This window comes from Oryza sativa, chromosome 11 (assembly GCF_034140825.1).
Source record: "Oryza sativa Japonica Group chromosome 11, ASM3414082v1".
NCBI lineage: Eukaryota > Viridiplantae > Streptophyta > Magnoliopsida > Poales > Poaceae > Oryza > Oryza sativa.
Genome location: NC_089045.1, coordinates 10191731 through 10206886, shown reverse-complemented (window position 1 = coordinate 10206886; position 15156 = coordinate 10191731). Strand labels below are relative to the sequence as shown.

The window sequence follows — 15156 nt, the reverse complement described above, 5'->3', positions numbered from 1 at the left end:
TACAGTGGTCGCAACAGCCGGTGACCAAGACTAGATGACAAGATGCCTTGTGCTCCCTCAGGGGTGAATCCACTGTTGTAGGAGTGGTGTCAGATGACACCAATGATTTTTCGCTAGTACATGTATCCTCTATCCTCTTTGTATTTTATCATTGGTGACATCACTCTCAGAATTATTTCGGCCAACATTTGTTCTGATTCTCATCCGTGGACAGCAGCCAACAGAAAAAAATTCATGCAGCTCAACCAAACTCACGATGATTGGTTGATTTCTTGCAGCCTTCTTCCTAGCCTTTCACGATACCAGAATGGCATTCACGCAGTTGTATCGCACAAACAGATGTCCGATGTCTCGATGAGGAGCAGCTAGTGTATGGATGAGTTTTCATTTGCTCTAGACCACTGAATATCCCAATTTCGTACACACCTAATTTGCATACAAATTTTGATCTCACCTATGTATTGTTGAGAGGGCCTTACTCAATTAATTTCCTTAATCTCACATGATTATTTAGATTCGGGACATTTGGTTTGCAGAGATTTCAATCCTTCGACGGATTGAGGGTTGTTATTCTTTGATGAACCACTAGATGCTGGGATATAGGATATCTGATCTTCTTTTAGTCTTCTAGCTAGTACATAATATATTTACTTTGAACATGTTGTATCCTGTAGTTTTTGTCTAGTAATTTATAATTTAATTTTTACCAATTATGTCACCATTGCTTAAATGACTGAATGTTTGAATTAATAAGTTGTGTTCATGGTTACTCTCTGTTTTTTACATTTATCATACATATAATTAATTAATTATATAAGTCATGCTAGTTGAGAACCAATGGTGACACCATCCATCTGAAATTCTGGCTCGGGAACTATCGCCGATGGCCCGGGCGAGGGGCGACAATGGGGTGGCTACTGCAGCTATGGGTGGCGGCAGCCCGCGTCAAGAAGGCGCCGGGGCTCGTCGACTGGTTCCTCGACCTGTGTTTATGCTTGCGGTGGCAGCAGCAGCTGTGGGAGGAGGTGCGGTGTATTCTGGGCAGCGGCGAGGCTAGGTTCACGGAGGGAGGAAGGGATCAGTGCGATATGATAGGCATCGATCGATTCCCTTTCGTACGCACATGAAGGAATAGCCTAGGGGAAAAAAGGTCAGTGTATGTGCCAAAATAAAAAGAAAGAAATAATTAAAAATGGAGAAAATGGCATACCAGCAAGGTTACCTTGTGAGTGGCTGGTTGAACTTAACGACATCTCCCCCAAATTCGGCGCCCACGATTGAAGATTGGTGGATCGATTTATGCAAAATTACACCAAAAGAGATTAGAAGACAGAACTTGGGTGCTTTGATAACAACCTGGTGGAACGTGTGGCTAGAGCGGAATGGGAGGATTTTCAATCATAGATACCGGAACGAATTCCAAGTTGCCCTCCAAATTAAGGAAAATATTGAGTTATTTGTTAAATCGAGAGACTAGCTCTGCTTTCAGTTTTCTGAGTCGCTCTCTCTTCTTTGTAATCTTCCAGTTTTTCTAGCCTAGGCCTATGGCCTACCAGGCGTTTTTCCTTTTCCTTCATGAGACTTTTGTATGGTTTTTTTTGTTCCTTCTAATATATCCAGCAAATCTCCTGCCGTTTTATCGTTTCAAAAAAGAGCAAGGTTACCTTATTTAATACTGGCTTTATTTAGATTCCAACTTTTTTCTTTAAACTTTTAACTTTTCCGTCACATCGAACTTTTCTACATACGCAAACTTCAATTTTTCCGTCATATTGTACCAATTTCATCAAACTTCTAATTTTAGCGTGGAACTAAACACACCCACTGTCATTTTAACAAAGTCACATCGTGGAGTGGCATTACAATGTCAATTTTCTCGCTTTTACCATGCTTTGTCTTGGGGCATGAGCCATGGCGCTCCACTTGCGTTGCGTGGGGGTTCTCTTATACTTCTTCTCTATTCAAAAATATAAAGGATTTTATGTTATTTTCGGTTACTTAGATATTAAAAGAAAATATGGTCTCCTCATTCCTTTCATAGTTGATTATATACTTACTAGAGACTTAAAAACGATATAAGTTATGGATAAAACTTTTATATATGTAGTTTTAAGCTACTTAAAATAAATGCTGAAAAAAATAAACTATATTAGAACTGAATTTAGAGTTGACTTTAAAGAAAATATTTCAAAGAGAACTTAAAAATCAACTTTAAATTAAGTTTTAAAATTTAAATTTTGGTTATAACTGATAAGGTCAAGATCAAACGATGAGATAGTAATCTAAAATAACTTTTATGATGTACAAAAAATATTTTTCTATCAATGAGGCGCACAAATGGCGACTTGCATTGCAACGCAACCTTCTCCAGTCTTATGATCTCCCCGGTTCCTCGAATAATGAGCAATGTGCAACGCCTAGCTAAGTTCCTATTCCCGACCACCCAGTTATTCCGCTCGAGACAACAACAATGGCGACATTCTGCAAGGTACGGAAAAGAGATGATGGTATCTACGTCCTGACGCTGGCCAGCAGCGACGGCCACCACTATCTGACCACCGAAGCCATCACCCAGCTCAAGCAAGCCCTCGAGAGAATCCGCAGCACCAAGGCGAGAGGCCTGGTGACGACCACCACGTCGGGCTCCTTCTGCGACGGCATCAACGCCGTGTCGGATGACGACGACGACGAGCCGCTTTCTTCGTTGGAGCGTGGCATGGCCGAGGTGGTGCGCCTGCTGCTGGACCTGCCGATGCCGACCGCCGCCGCCGTCCGCGGCGACGCCAGGTGGCTGGGCTTCGTCCTGGCGCTGGCGCACGACCACCTGTTCGTGCATACGGAGGCCGTGCTGGGATTGGCCGCCGCTGCCGACACGACGGCCAAGCCCCGACGGCGCCCGCTGCCGGACTACGTCGTGGCGCTCCTCCGGGAGAAGATACCGTACGCGCAGCTGCGGAAGCTGCTCTTGCTCAAGGCGCACGTGTTCACCGGCGAGGAGCTCAAGGGGAACTGGCACTCGGTGCACGAGGCGATCCCCAATCGGGATCATGTGGTTGCTGTTGCTGTGCAGAACCTCCAAAGCGTGGTTGTGGGAGACGGGATGGACTACGCCAAGGTGAGGCGGACCATGTACACCAACAGCTGCGTGGCTGTTGCGGTGACGACGACGACGACGACCATGCTGCCTTTCGATGGATCATCCAGGTATATATCATAGATATTGATGATGATTACATAAAAAATAGTACTCTTTTTTTTTCTGAGAAACATTTTTTTGAGCAAGGATGATTCCATTAAAGTTAACTAGAATATCTTGAACATCTGTTAATCAACGTAACAAAGCAGCGTAGCCAACGGTGTGACGATAAGCAGTGAAATGACGCCTTCGGGGGAATCCTTCAACTCAAGGTATGCACCCATGTATCAATTTCAAGTTTAAAAGCTCTCTCACGATTGAACAAACCATGCAAAAATCGGTCTTTAATTTAATTTTCCTAAAAACGTACTTCTCTCACCCAAAATAGTACTTATATATAATAATTAAAATTTGTACTAAAATGTAAGCGCTTTACTATTCAGTATACTACCTAAATAAATCACTACCTACTCATTTAGAGTACCTCGACACATTCAAACTTCTTGACGTCTGACCCTCGACATCTACTGTTTAACGAATTGAGTTCTATGATCTTTGACAATGAGAAGCATTTGTTAAACAATTTATACGTGAACGCAAATAACCGATGCACTTATTTTACCATTAGTTTTGAAACTATATATTTCTAAAACTGTTAAAATAAGGCCCCATCGTTTCGCTTGTTCGGGAAATGAGCCCAACAACATATCTGCAAACGAAAATAATAAAAATAAATCTACTAAAATAATAAAAATAAAAACAATAAAATTTTGTACATATCTGGAAACTAAAATAATAATATTTGTGAATAAAACATTTATACAAGTATTCTTTACGATTTAAAAATAAAGGCTGAAAAATAAACTTCAACAAAAAAAACCCCAAAATCAGCTCCAAATTTCAAGATGAAAATTCAAATTTTGGCTGATAAGTATAAGCATAAACAATAAAAAAAAGATAAGGCTGTTTAGTTTTATGACAATAAATCTACTATTATATTTTTACATTTTATATCATGATCCTCTGACACAAAATAATTGACCTACCATTTTAGGACATACTATTTTTAATAGCTTTTGAATATATAAGTCTTTAGTCCATATAAAAAATATAAGGCATATCTTGTTTCATAAGGATAAGTCTTTAACCAACTATTATTATTATTATTATTTTATTTTTTTTGTGATGCAAAATTAATGTTATTATACTTTGTTATACAAATGAAATGATAAGTGAAGCAATTGGTGGACATAAAACGACTTATTTACTTTAAAATAGAGGGAACAGAGGGAGTACGTCTTTACTCACTAGTTCTTAAGGACAAAAATGAATCAATGTGCTAGATCTCCTCTAAAATCAATAGAAAAGCACAATACAATTTGTACTCTCAGTTTTGATCATTGAATTAATTGGCCAGGTCTATTCCCCGTCTTAATTACCATTAATTATTAGAACTTCAATTTCTCTTGCATGACTTGCAAAGCTATAATTCAAGTACTACACCAGTGGATATAAGTCTAGCTGCCATAGAAGCCTGTACCGATGGATTTTCGGAATCAAAAAAAGTTGGGAGTGGTGCGTATGGAAAGGTTTACAAGGTATATCCCTTATGCTTTGGACTGTTTTCTCAAGTGATACTAGTAGCTAGCACCAGTAATAGCGGGAAGTAACTTTGTATGATGTATTAATTACATAAGCCAAATATAATAGGGAGTTTACAACGAGGAGGAACTTGCATTCAAGAAGATTGATGGCTTGGCCGTGCTTAACGAGGATCAATTCAAGAATGAACTTAAACACCTAATGAGTGTCCAGCATAGAAATATCGTTCGGTTTGTTGGTTACTGTTCTCAAATAAAAGAAAAATTCATCTGGCGAGGAAAGGAATACGTTAGTGTTCAATATATAACAAGAATTCTGTGCTTTGAGTATTTGCCAGGTGGAAGCCTTGACAAGCATCTGGATAGTAAGTTCCTACATACAATTCCGGACATATTTTCTGTTGCGAAAATGAGATAATTTTCGTAAGTTCTCTCTTTTCTCTACATTGCAGAAGAATCTGAATCTGATGGATTTGACTGGCGCACACGATACAATATAATCAAGGTGATTTCCCAAGGATTAAATTACCTCCATGAATTGGAAAAACCTATTTTCCACTTAGACCTGAAACCTGCCAATGTATTGCTTGATGAGAACATGGAGCCAAAAATTGCAGACTTTGGGATATCAAAGCATTTCACTGGAACTAAAACTCACATAACAATATCAAAACCTACAGGCACACCGTAAGCGAAATCTCCTCTTGCACCTAATTTATTTTACCCTGCAGTTAATAAATTTGTGACTTTCTTATATAAACTGGTCATGACCTTAACTTCCATTGGCCCCGTGCAGTCGTTACATGCCGCCTGAGTATTTGAATAAACTCGTGATCTCAAATAAGTATGATGTATTCAGTTTTGGAGTTATGGTCATGGAAATCATTGCTGGGCCTACTGGTTATGACAACTTCAGTGAAGCGAATGATCAAGACAGTTTTAAATATATTGATCGTGTAAGAAAATTTATTTGTCTACATGACCTATATTTTTTATTAGAACACATAGTTTGCACTTTTCCTCATGCATACAACTACAGCAACAATTCTGTTTTTATATCATATATAGGTGTATAAGCAATGGGAAAAGAGGATAACAGCAAAGTCGCACGATCCATCTGCAGAAATAAATCAAGTGAAAAGATGCATCAATATTGCGGTGAAGTGTTTAAATCAGAACAGAGATGATAGGCCCGAAATAAAGGCTATCGTGGGCGAACTAAATTAAGCTGAAAGTGTGCTTCCTACCTATAATTGACACATCAATCGAGCCAGAAGAAATCGGCGCATGCACCGCCTCCCATATATAGAAGTTGTGTGTTCAACTAGAGATACTCGTTATGTATTTGATGAGAGTTGTTGTAACATTTTAAACTAAAAGAATTTATTTTTTCTCTTGTATGAATTGTTTTATAATCCATTTGTTTTTTTGAAGAATTTCCATTGTCTCAACCACCCAAGAAAGCCCTGCATGCAATGCCAAAAAAAAGACACACACACACACATATATATATATATATATATATATATATATATATATATATATATATATATATATATATGTCATCGATCTGGAGTCGCCTAAATGCAGGAGCGGGGCAGCCGGGGCAAAATCGAGGAGTCACAGTAGTGCAGGTCATCCAAAGCAGCAGGTTAGTATCTGTGTATTTTATACGGCAAGATCGACGCTCGATTCCTAAATTTTTCTCGCTTGCAGAGTCATGGGAGAATCAGTTTGTCACCGCAGTCCAAGGTATGTCACCAGAAATTGATCATCTTGTTGCCTATAGAGAGGGGTTATGCATAGTTCGGTTCATGCATGATCTCAGTTGTGGATGGCAATTTCTTGACTCTGAATGCATATGCTGTTTTATTTGGGATAATGTATATGCCGATTTTACACCTGAAGTATATGCTTTCCATACATGGGTATGTACTTATTTTTTTTAAACATAAGTATCTATTGAACATTGTATATTCTGCATTTCTGTGGATTGGTATATGCTTCTTTTTCCCATAGAGAGGTATATACTGACTGGTACATACTGGATTGGTATATACTGCAATTATCCATAGAGAGGTATATGCTGTTTTTTTTTTTCATCTGTAGTATGTTCTGAACTTTGCATATACTGCATTCCTATGGATTGGTATTGAACCTTGTATATACTGCATTTCTATGGATTGGTATATACTTATTTTTTCCATAGAGAGGTATATACTGACTGGTACATACTGGATTGATATATACTGACTGGTACATACTGGATTGGTATACAGTATGTACTGCATTTTACAAAGATATACTGCTTATTTCCTTAGACATGCTTAGTTTTTCAAAGAGGGGGCAAATACAGGCTGAATTTGCTTCACAGAAATATATCCTTCATTTTTCCAGAGAAGGTTATATGCAGATTTTTTAAAACAGAAGTACATGTTGAATTTTTAAATACGCTCAATTTTTCTCAGCCTTAGTATTTGTTATATTTGTGTTCTGAAAAATAATTATCCGTAGGCTTTCAAGGTCTCAGGCACAAGGGGTAGCCTTCAAAAGACGGCTGCACGGGTGGTATCTAGGTATCGGCAAAGCAGGGTACTAAATAGACAGAAGAAAGACAACACTACCTTTGGTATCAATTGCAGGTGCCAGCCCAAATGCATAGTGAATATCACTAAAGACTTCGATGATAGGAAGAAGGAGTTGATTGCTGAAATTGGATTTGATGGAATTTTGGATATCAAACTTACTAAGGTAAACAGGCAGTTTGGGGCATGGCTTCTGAGCAAGGTTGATCCAAAATCAGGCACTATTGTTACAGATTTCAACCAGGAGTTGCCATTTGGTCCCAACGATGTCAATGCAGTTTTTGGCTTGCCATGCTCAGGTCAACTTATTATCCCTTGCTCACAAGATGAATTAGACGGGAAGAAACAAAAATTGTGTGAAATATTTGAGATTCCAAACTTTTCACACCTGAAAATATCACTCTTAGAGAGAGTCCTAAAGAAGCAGTATGTTCATCCCATGACAATAGATGAAAAGAGGGAATTCAAGGCGGCTTTTGTGTAATATGTCACAACAAAGCTCTTGGCACCGCAATCCTGCGCAAACTTCATATCTCCTAGGTATATTAGAGCTGTGGCTGATGTTGACAACATAAAACAGTACAACTAGTCCCAGTTCGTCATAGATGAGGTGAAGAAAGCAGCAGAATCATTGCCCAAACGCTTTCCGAATACGACGCAACAATCCATTAACGGGTGTATCATCTTCCTAATGGTTAGCACTAATACCTGCCTTCCTAATGCAGTATATAATCAACACACATATTGACATTTTGAAGCAATTGTGCAGGCAAAATATTTGAGCAAACTCGTGATACAGAAGGTTGGGATCACGAGTGTTAAATCATGCCACATTTCTCAGTTTGAGGACAATCAAATTGCTATGATGATCCAACAAGATATAGTAAGTAAACATAATCCAGGATACACTTTCCCTCGTTATGGGAAGCTCCAGGTATGTATGGTGCCCTAACTCTAATATACCTATTTAAGGCTGCAAAAAATAAGCTAATTAGCAACGCATATGTTCTTCAGTTGATGAAGGCTCCAAGAGAAAACTACCCTCAAGCGCCAGAGGTGTCTCCCCTCAACTTATCCTCCGTTTCGAAGATACAATGCAGAGGCAATGATGGAGGCGCCAATTTAATCAAATTCCTGGAATCACACTTCAATTCGTTAGACGTGAGTGCAATGGTTGGGCCACAGGTACGTGAACCATAGTTACAGTATGCTACTTCAGACTATATCCGACAATGGGATTAAGTATAATTTGTGGTTACTATGATTAAAAACACAGGCCTATAAGGAGTTGAAATCTTACGTTCAGGATGGATTCAATCGGATTGATGAGATTTTGCCTAGCATAGCAGATTTCGTAGACATAAGCAACCTCAAAACTGCTACTGAAGCAGCAAACATGTTCAAGAAAGCTTTCAAGTATAATATGGCAGCGGCAGTTAAGATAGCGACGAGGGCAGCAGTTAGGAATGTTATTGATACCATTGAGGATATGCAAGGGCCTCTCCATCCATGGGGAGACCCCTCTGCCATGGGATACCACACACCCACGAACTACTCCACACATGCTACAGAATATGAAAATATAGTGGAGCAACCAACAGGTAACGCTTGACTATTAACAATATGAACACACAAAATCCTTACAAAATGTGACTTTAACAAATTTCTTACATTCTTCATTTATCAGATACCCGACACTGTGATCACAAATTTGGAGCCTCGCAGTGCACTCCTACAAAATTTAATGGAGCTCCAGGTTGGTGTGCTAAAAGATTAAAAAATCAAATAAAAAACCTGATTACTGCGTACTAATCAGTCTCACATATCCAGGTTCGAAAGAGACTAATTCTTCAATGTCGCCTACGTCGGGAACACGCATGACTAACCAATGTTCAATTATGCTAATTGAAGAATTCGGAACCGACGAGCAGAAGAAGCGCAAATATACTGTTGAAAACCACCTTCTCACTTGCTGAAACACAAATCAAAGCGTGCAGTTAAACCAAACAGGAAACTCATGTCACCTTTCCTGTCAAAACAATGTTCGACTGAGAGGCTGGACTCCAGGACTACTGATGAACTGTATTCCTATGTTATGTCTATTTCTAACGAGGCATCGTTAGAGTAAGTCCTGTTATTCAACTATACCAAGTATCACACCCCACCTAACCTGACATTCTTTTATTCTCTTATGGTTTATTTCAGCACAAAATGGCTGCAATGTTCCTATCCATTCAGGATTTCATTGACGCTACGAAACATCCAGGAGACTATAAAGATTGGGAGCCGAATGGATTCAGATTCTCTCAACCTTGCTATTCGAATAATGTTCTAACAAGAAGTTGAGAGATTTCAAAACACAAACTACTTGGGTTGGTGGCATTTCATTAACCAAGATTTTGGGGTAACATTGCACACGTCAAAAAAATATTCTTCTTTTGCTAATGGGCATTCAAATTCAATGATTTTTTTTAGATGTATGCTGTAGCTGGAGATGAATTTTGGGAAGCTAGTCATCAACTTGCACACTTCACGGGCCCCGAAGTTGTATATGATGTTTCAGATAGTCACATGGTGAGTTTGATTTTTCAGTACGTAATCTGTAGTCTTATTTGTGAACAATAACAGAGAAGCCATCCCACTAAGAAACAATTACTTTGCAGATACTAATACCTGTTCACCTATTCAAACATTACGTGTTGTACGTATTTAACATGGAGAGCAAGAAGGTATTAGTCCTTGATTCACTGAACACCCAAGATCCACTGGGGAATCACGTTTCACCAGGCATGACAAGATTAAGATCATGGTGTCCCGGTGCGTAATGGAATGCATGCGTCTGGCATCTCCAGGGTGGAACAAGGACATACTGAACTGGGACTATGAGGCAGTGGAAAATATACCAGAGCAGCAAAACGGGTGAGTTACTACTCCACCAAACAGTATACAACCTCTCCATAGCTTGAACTGACAATACTTTTACAAAAACACATAGGGATGACTGCAGCTTTCACGTATTCAATAATATGGTGAACTGGGATGGTCTTCGTCTTGTGAACTCTACTTCACAGGTATATAATGGCTTCCACCCTTTGTAGACCACACTCCACCATAAAGTCTTCGCCAATAAGCTATAACGAAAAACTGTAACATTCACAGGACCCGTACTACCTCCGGCGACAATTTTTGATCCACCTATTGGCTCTGCGTGATAACGAGGCAATACTTCCAGAATATGTGGTGCACCGTCTTCGACATATTAAATACAATTAGTTCAACAATTTTATCCTTATAGTTTTACCATAACTTTTCATGTAATTTTCGATATTCACTTATGTCTTCGCTTGACAGAATCTTAAATTCGTTGCTATGCATGGACAAAGAAACATCTGTGTTCAAATGACAGTTCCACATACTTAGTTATTTCAATTTTTCGCTACCCCAAACAATAACAGTATGCAAGTGTTTATTCAACTGATTGTATGGCTTATTTTTGTATCTACACCCAATGGTACCATCCATAGGGATGTGGTTATTCACTTAATCATCCTTCCAAAATCCCCGCTGCCGCGCTGCAGCTTAAACATGAACTGGATGGAGCAAACCAAAATCCTTCGGTCCTGGCCTAATGAAGTAGTACGTGTCTTCGTTGATGTAGAAAATACAACTCAAACCCACGCAAGTGCACATACCTTTTCCAAAGGATAAACATCACAAAAAAACACTTCCATTTCTCTCTTTAAAGAGAAAATACCATCATGTAAATGATATAGATTCCTGTTAACACACATCCATTTGTTTCCACTGAAGATACAACCACCAAAAATATCCAATTGTAAAAAATTGAAGCAAAATTTACTTAATATAGTAAAAACTGACCAATCCACCACTTCCATAATCATAATAAATTGCTCACAGAAAGCAAACGCAAACATCTCTCAACTTAACTGGAAACAACTTAAAGCAAAACCACTTTAAACATTCAGAAGGGGCTATACAAAACTACAATGAACCATATACTAAAATTTTCTCTTGTACGTAGACGTCCGGCCGCAGGTTCTTGAATTATGTCCTGCTTGGTGGCATGTGTGGCAAAACCTACGAGGAAAAGGCATTTCATCCGCATGATCATTGTCTTGGTTTTCTTCTTCAACGGAATCACCCTCATTTGCTGCTTTACTCTTTTCACTCCTTACTTCTTTTCTTCTTTTCATGCTGGCAGCCTCACCGCTAGATTTATACCTATTCACTTTTGGCCTTCCTCTGCTTCGCTTTCTCACGGGTGGAAGTACATCACCAGTATTATCTCCACTCTCTTCCTCACTCGACATATCATACGCACTGTCGACGTCAGCAGCGCCAACATCTTCATTTCCATCTTCGGATAATACCGTTGGCCTTGATATTTGTATAGTTGCTCGCTTTGGGGCTGCTCCACTATTGTCATCGTCATCTAAAGATAACCGACTTTTCATGTCTTCCAAAAGTTGATTGATGACTGTCATTGCCATCTTAAATGTCTGCACATCTTTGTTTGCAACACTAGCCACCTCCACAGACTTTTTATTCAGCATTACATGTCTATAACTCCTCTATTGTGAAGCATCGACATCATCTTTGTATCCATGTAGATGAGGTGGAACAGAATCCCGTGCATTCTTCGTCCATCTTTTCAATATGTACCTATCTGGAATTTTTGACAACCCATACTGAACAAGCACCTAACAGGACAAAACAATGAATTACAAAATAATCAAGAATACTTCAATAGAAGTTGCAAATGAAGAAACATATACCCTTAAAACGTGGCTGCACAGTATCCCCTTATGCTCAAACATCTTGCAAACGCATGAAAATTCCTCTCTTTCCACATCATAGTACACCTGATATTCCTTCCGAAGGAATGAGCTAGACTCTTCTGTGCACATTCGTACAACTTGCACTGTGCTTTCGTCCTCCCCAGGTTTCACCATGTATGATAAACTATCAGTTAACTCCTCAGAGAACAACTGAAAAACAGCTCTAGTATATACTTGGGAAGCATGAATCTCTATCGGTGAGCTTGTTTTAATTTCAACCTTGTCCTGCACCGAGTGACACCAAAAGATGATTATAATAATCAATTAAATAAGAACAACAAAAATGTCAAAATGGATACTTACGTTACTAGTTTGGAATTCCTCTGAGTCGTCCTTTTGCAGTTTCTCATTGAAAAACCGGTCATACCTCTTAACAAACCCGTTCATAGAACTAGAGGGTTTCACAAACATTTTGAACACATGGTTTGCAGACTCACTTCTTTGCGTAGTAGTCATCCCAGCAAAGAACCTATGGGCAAAATATACAAACGCCCATTTGCGCCTTATGTCCCAAATGTGACGCAAATATACATTGTTTTCCAGTTGGTAATCACTAATCAGTTTGTGCCAAGCAGCTTCAAACTCATCCTCTGTCAGTGTCTGCGTGAGAACCTTGTGAAATGCTTTCTTGAATGATCGACGCTTCGAGTAGATGTTCCCCATAAATTCTTTTGCTTTCTTCAGAACGTGCCACTTGCACACACGATGGATTGTGTTGGGAAATACCTTTCGAATGGCAGCTGCCATTGAAGGACAGTTGTCTGCAATAAAAAGGTCAAATACTTACAATAAGCATAGTAAACTTTGAAATCCTATCGAACTCTGAAAACGACCAAATACGCGCATACCTGTTAAAATTCCAATAGGTTCCTTCCCATTCATGCAGTCTTTGAATGTCTCGAACAACCATGCAAACGATTCTTTGGTCTCTTCTCTCAGCAGGGCACACCCAAAGAAGGTACTCTGAAAGTGATTGTTTACCCCAACAAATGGTGCAAATGGCATATTATACCTATTTGTCTTGTACGTAGTATCAAATGTAATGACATCACCAAAATGCTCATAATTCAATCTAGACACAGCATGAGACCAGAATATGTTCTTCACACGGCAAGCCTCATCGAGCTGTATACTATAAAAGAAATTCTTACTCCTTTTTTGCAAATCCTTCAGGACATTTAGTGTTTTTTTGCATGTCGTCGCTGCACTCATCCCGCCTAATTGCATACGCTAGCCTATCCATAGCTTTTCTCATGAATGGAACCATGGAAGCTCCGCCATGCATGCTAGACAACAAACCATACATATTTGTCAGACTCATGCTATTGTCCACCATCTCTTCAATAATACCCCGAGTCCCCTCATCTATTCGATTGTGTGAATGATAATTCTTTGTAACCCCTATACTCTTTTTCATTGGATGGTTGTGTGCAGCGACGACCTTAGTTACTGTCCAGCTTCCTGCACCTTTCAACCTATTTATCTTGATCATTGCTGGGCATCCAATTCGAACAGAAGGTTCTTTGGTATTTGTGTTCTTCCCCTACAGGGATCAATTACAAATTAACACATACTCCATCACAAAAAACTATCAGTTCATTGCCACAACAAACATACTGTCATAAATGTTGGTACCTGGTGTGAACAACAAATCTGCCGCATTGTTCTCTGCTTATTAACATTAAGGCGCTCTTTATTCAGACGGATCCCAAATCCTTTACTAACAGCATAAACATTATAAAAATTAAAGGCATCTCTCTCAGTCTTAAATCTTTGCCCCAATGCGGGAGCAAGAATATTAGCATCAGCATACTCCAGAGGAATGGCAGCACTGCTGTCAACATTATCTACTACCATTCTGAAAAGATTGTATTCATTCAGTCTTCAGAACATACAACCAACAACATGCCATTAAAATCAAATAAAGCGAAAAGAAATCAACATGAGATCCAAACCTTTCCATCGGTATCCCTGCCCCATCTTTTTCAGCTGGGTTTCCTTCAGTCCAATCTAGTGAAGGGAGCACACTTCTGTAATAGAGACAGAAAATGATTTTATACCACTCAATTCCAAAGTATATGATCAACTGATAACTATGCCAAGAAAGATACCTTGTCACCGGAGTTCCATGACCTGAATCATGCGAGCCAACTGTCAATGACATGTCCTCCTCCATGGCTACAGGACTGCAGAACACAACTCAATATGCATCAGTATCGGCCGATTATTTCTACAATTCAGAAAATATGGTATCTTGATCTCACCTTGTCTGGACACCATGTGGGATTGAATCGCCATCAGGTATGCCGAAGGAAGGGTTGCATTCATCCATAATAATTTGACTGAATCAATGATCCAGAATCATTCTTGTTCACACCCATAAATCAAATGAAAAAAACCCAACGGCACATACTGAAAAATCAATCATCAAATCAGTATAACATACCTAGACCCTGTGGTACAATTGAAATCGGTGTGGTTCTTCACAACGTCATCCATCCAAAATCACCAGCTCCGCGCGGTGGCTTATACTCGACCAGGACGGAGCAAACCAAAATCCTAATGAAGCAGTACGTGACTTTGACGATGCAGATACCGTTCCTCACCACCCACTAGCTGCACTGACCTATTCTTCAGGTGGTTAGTTATGCATTATCGGTAATTAATCACTTTTCAAATTAATACCACGCATCGTTCGGCTAATGGGTACATACTGCGTGACTCTGCGTGACTCTGCACTGCCAACCCGTTAACAGGTACAGATCTCAAAGTTAATCAATGGTATGAGGGGAGGGAGTATGTACACCCGGGTGTATATAAGAGTCATCCTATATATATATATATATATATATATTATATTTATATATGTTTTTCAATACATATACATGCATAATATATATGTATTTATACATATATGTATGCAAATGCATATGTATATATTAAAGCACTTAACATTTTATGTGCATACATATGAC

The 15156-nt window shown here is 39.1% G+C and overlaps 4 protein-coding genes across 7 annotated transcripts; 2 read left to right on the top strand and 2 right to left on the bottom strand.

Moving 5' to 3' along the window:
* Window positions 1-2368: 2368 nt before the first annotated feature.
* On the top strand, window positions 2369-6173 carry LOC4350268 (cysteine-rich receptor-like protein kinase 29). 4 transcript variants are annotated; one of them, XR_010737310.1, is made up of 8 exons: window positions 2369-3204; window positions 3346-3408; window positions 4620-4734; window positions 4847-5102; window positions 5190-5242; window positions 5355-5424; window positions 5534-5693; window positions 5806-6173. XR_010737310.1 is itself a non-coding variant. In XM_015760306.3 (7 exons), the coding sequence occupies exons 1-7, from the start codon at window positions 2471-2473 to the stop codon at window positions 5962-5964; spliced, it is 1722 nt and encodes a 573-aa protein (XP_015615792.1). In that variant the 5' UTR covers window positions 2369-2470; the 3' UTR covers window positions 5965-6173. The 4 variants fall into 4 exon arrangements, 2 of the variants coding, with proteins under 2 accessions (XP_015615792.1, XP_015615790.1); XR_010737309.1 differs by having other exon boundaries at window positions 3343-3408; XM_015760306.3 differs by having other exon boundaries at window positions 5190-5424.
* On the top strand, window positions 6159-10860 carry LOC107279444 (uncharacterized). Its single transcript, XM_066305135.1, has 13 exons — window positions 6159-6388; window positions 6454-6489; window positions 7252-8016; window positions 8092-8256; window positions 8337-8507; window positions 8599-8923; window positions 9010-9078; window positions 9153-9446; window positions 9528-9694; window positions 9798-9896; window positions 9986-10241; window positions 10318-10393; window positions 10482-10860. Exons 3-8 carry the CDS (start codon window positions 8014-8016, stop codon window positions 9296-9298), a joined length of 879 nt encoding a protein of 292 aa, XP_066161232.1. The 5' UTR covers window positions 6159-6388; window positions 6454-6489; window positions 7252-8013; the 3' UTR covers window positions 9299-9446; window positions 9528-9694; window positions 9798-9896; window positions 9986-10241; window positions 10318-10393; window positions 10482-10860.
* A 303-nt stretch (window positions 10861-11163) lies between these two features.
* On the bottom strand, window positions 11164-12936 carry LOC136353919 (protein FAR1-RELATED SEQUENCE 5-like). The gene is made up of 3 exons (XM_066305244.1): window positions 12485-12936; window positions 12119-12406; window positions 11164-12043 (listed from the first exon to the last, which is right to left on the bottom strand). The coding sequence occupies exons 1-3, from the start codon at window positions 12926-12928 to the stop codon at window positions 11915-11917; spliced, it is 861 nt and encodes a 286-aa protein (XP_066161341.1). The 5' UTR covers window positions 12929-12936; the 3' UTR covers window positions 11164-11914.
* A 1096-nt stretch (window positions 12937-14032) lies between these two features.
* On the bottom strand, window positions 14033-14705 carry LOC136353911 (uncharacterized). The gene is made up of 4 exons (XM_066305214.1): window positions 14628-14705; window positions 14446-14523; window positions 14293-14367; window positions 14033-14211 (listed from the first exon to the last, which is right to left on the bottom strand). The coding sequence occupies exons 1-4, from the start codon at window positions 14678-14680 to the stop codon at window positions 14055-14057; spliced, it is 363 nt and encodes a 120-aa protein (XP_066161311.1). The 5' UTR covers window positions 14681-14705; the 3' UTR covers window positions 14033-14054.
* Between the last annotated feature and the right edge of the window lie 451 nt (window positions 14706-15156).

What these genes read in the sequence shown, in the direction of transcription:
- LOC4350268 (XM_015760304.3), top strand. Translation starts at nt 2,471, where the DNA reads ATGGCGACATTCTGCAAGGTACGGAAAAGAGATGATGGTATCTACGTC. An exon ending in CCTTGACAAGCATCTGGATA is followed by an intron (nt 5,103 to 5,189) that starts GTAAGTTCCTAC and finishes TCTACATTGCAG; the next exon opens with AAGAATCTGAATCTGATGGA. An exon ending in GTTTTAAATATATTGATCGT is followed by an intron (nt 5,694 to 5,805) that starts GTAAGAAAATTT and finishes TATCATATATAG; the next exon opens with GTGTATAAGCAATGGGAAAA.
- LOC107279444 (XM_066305135.1), top strand. An exon ending in CTCGTTATGGGAAGCTCCAG is followed by an intron (nt 8,257 to 8,336) that starts GTATGTATGGTG and finishes TATGTTCTTCAG; the next exon opens with TTGATGAAGGCTCCAAGAGA. An exon ending in GTGCAATGGTTGGGCCACAG is followed by an intron (nt 8,508 to 8,598) that starts GTACGTGAACCA and finishes TTAAAAACACAG; the next exon opens with GCCTATAAGGAGTTGAAATC.
- LOC136353919 (XM_066305244.1), bottom strand. Translation starts at nt 12,928, where the DNA reads ATGGCAGCTGCCATTCGAAAGGTATTTCCCAACACAATCCATCGTGTG. An exon ending in AGGAATTCCAAACTAGTAAC is followed by an intron (nt 12,407 to 12,484) that starts GTAAGTATCCAT and finishes CACTCGGTGCAG; the next exon opens with GACAAGGTTGAAATTAAAAC. An exon ending in TGTGCAGCCACGTTTTAAGG is followed by an intron (nt 12,044 to 12,118) that starts GTATATGTTTCT and finishes TTGTCCTGTTAG; the next exon opens with GTGCTTGTTCAGTATGGGTT.
- LOC136353911 (XM_066305214.1), bottom strand. Translation starts at nt 14,680, where the DNA reads ATGGATGACGTTGTGAAGAACCACACCGATTTCAATTGTACCACAGGG. An exon ending in CCACATGGTGTCCAGACAAG is followed by an intron (nt 14,368 to 14,445) that starts GTGAGATCAAGA and finishes TGTGTTCTGCAG; the next exon opens with TCCTGTAGCCATGGAGGAGG. An exon ending in CATGGAACTCCGGTGACAAG is followed by an intron (nt 14,212 to 14,292) that starts GTATCTTTCTTG and finishes TCTCTATTACAG; the next exon opens with AAGTGTGCTCCCTTCACTAG.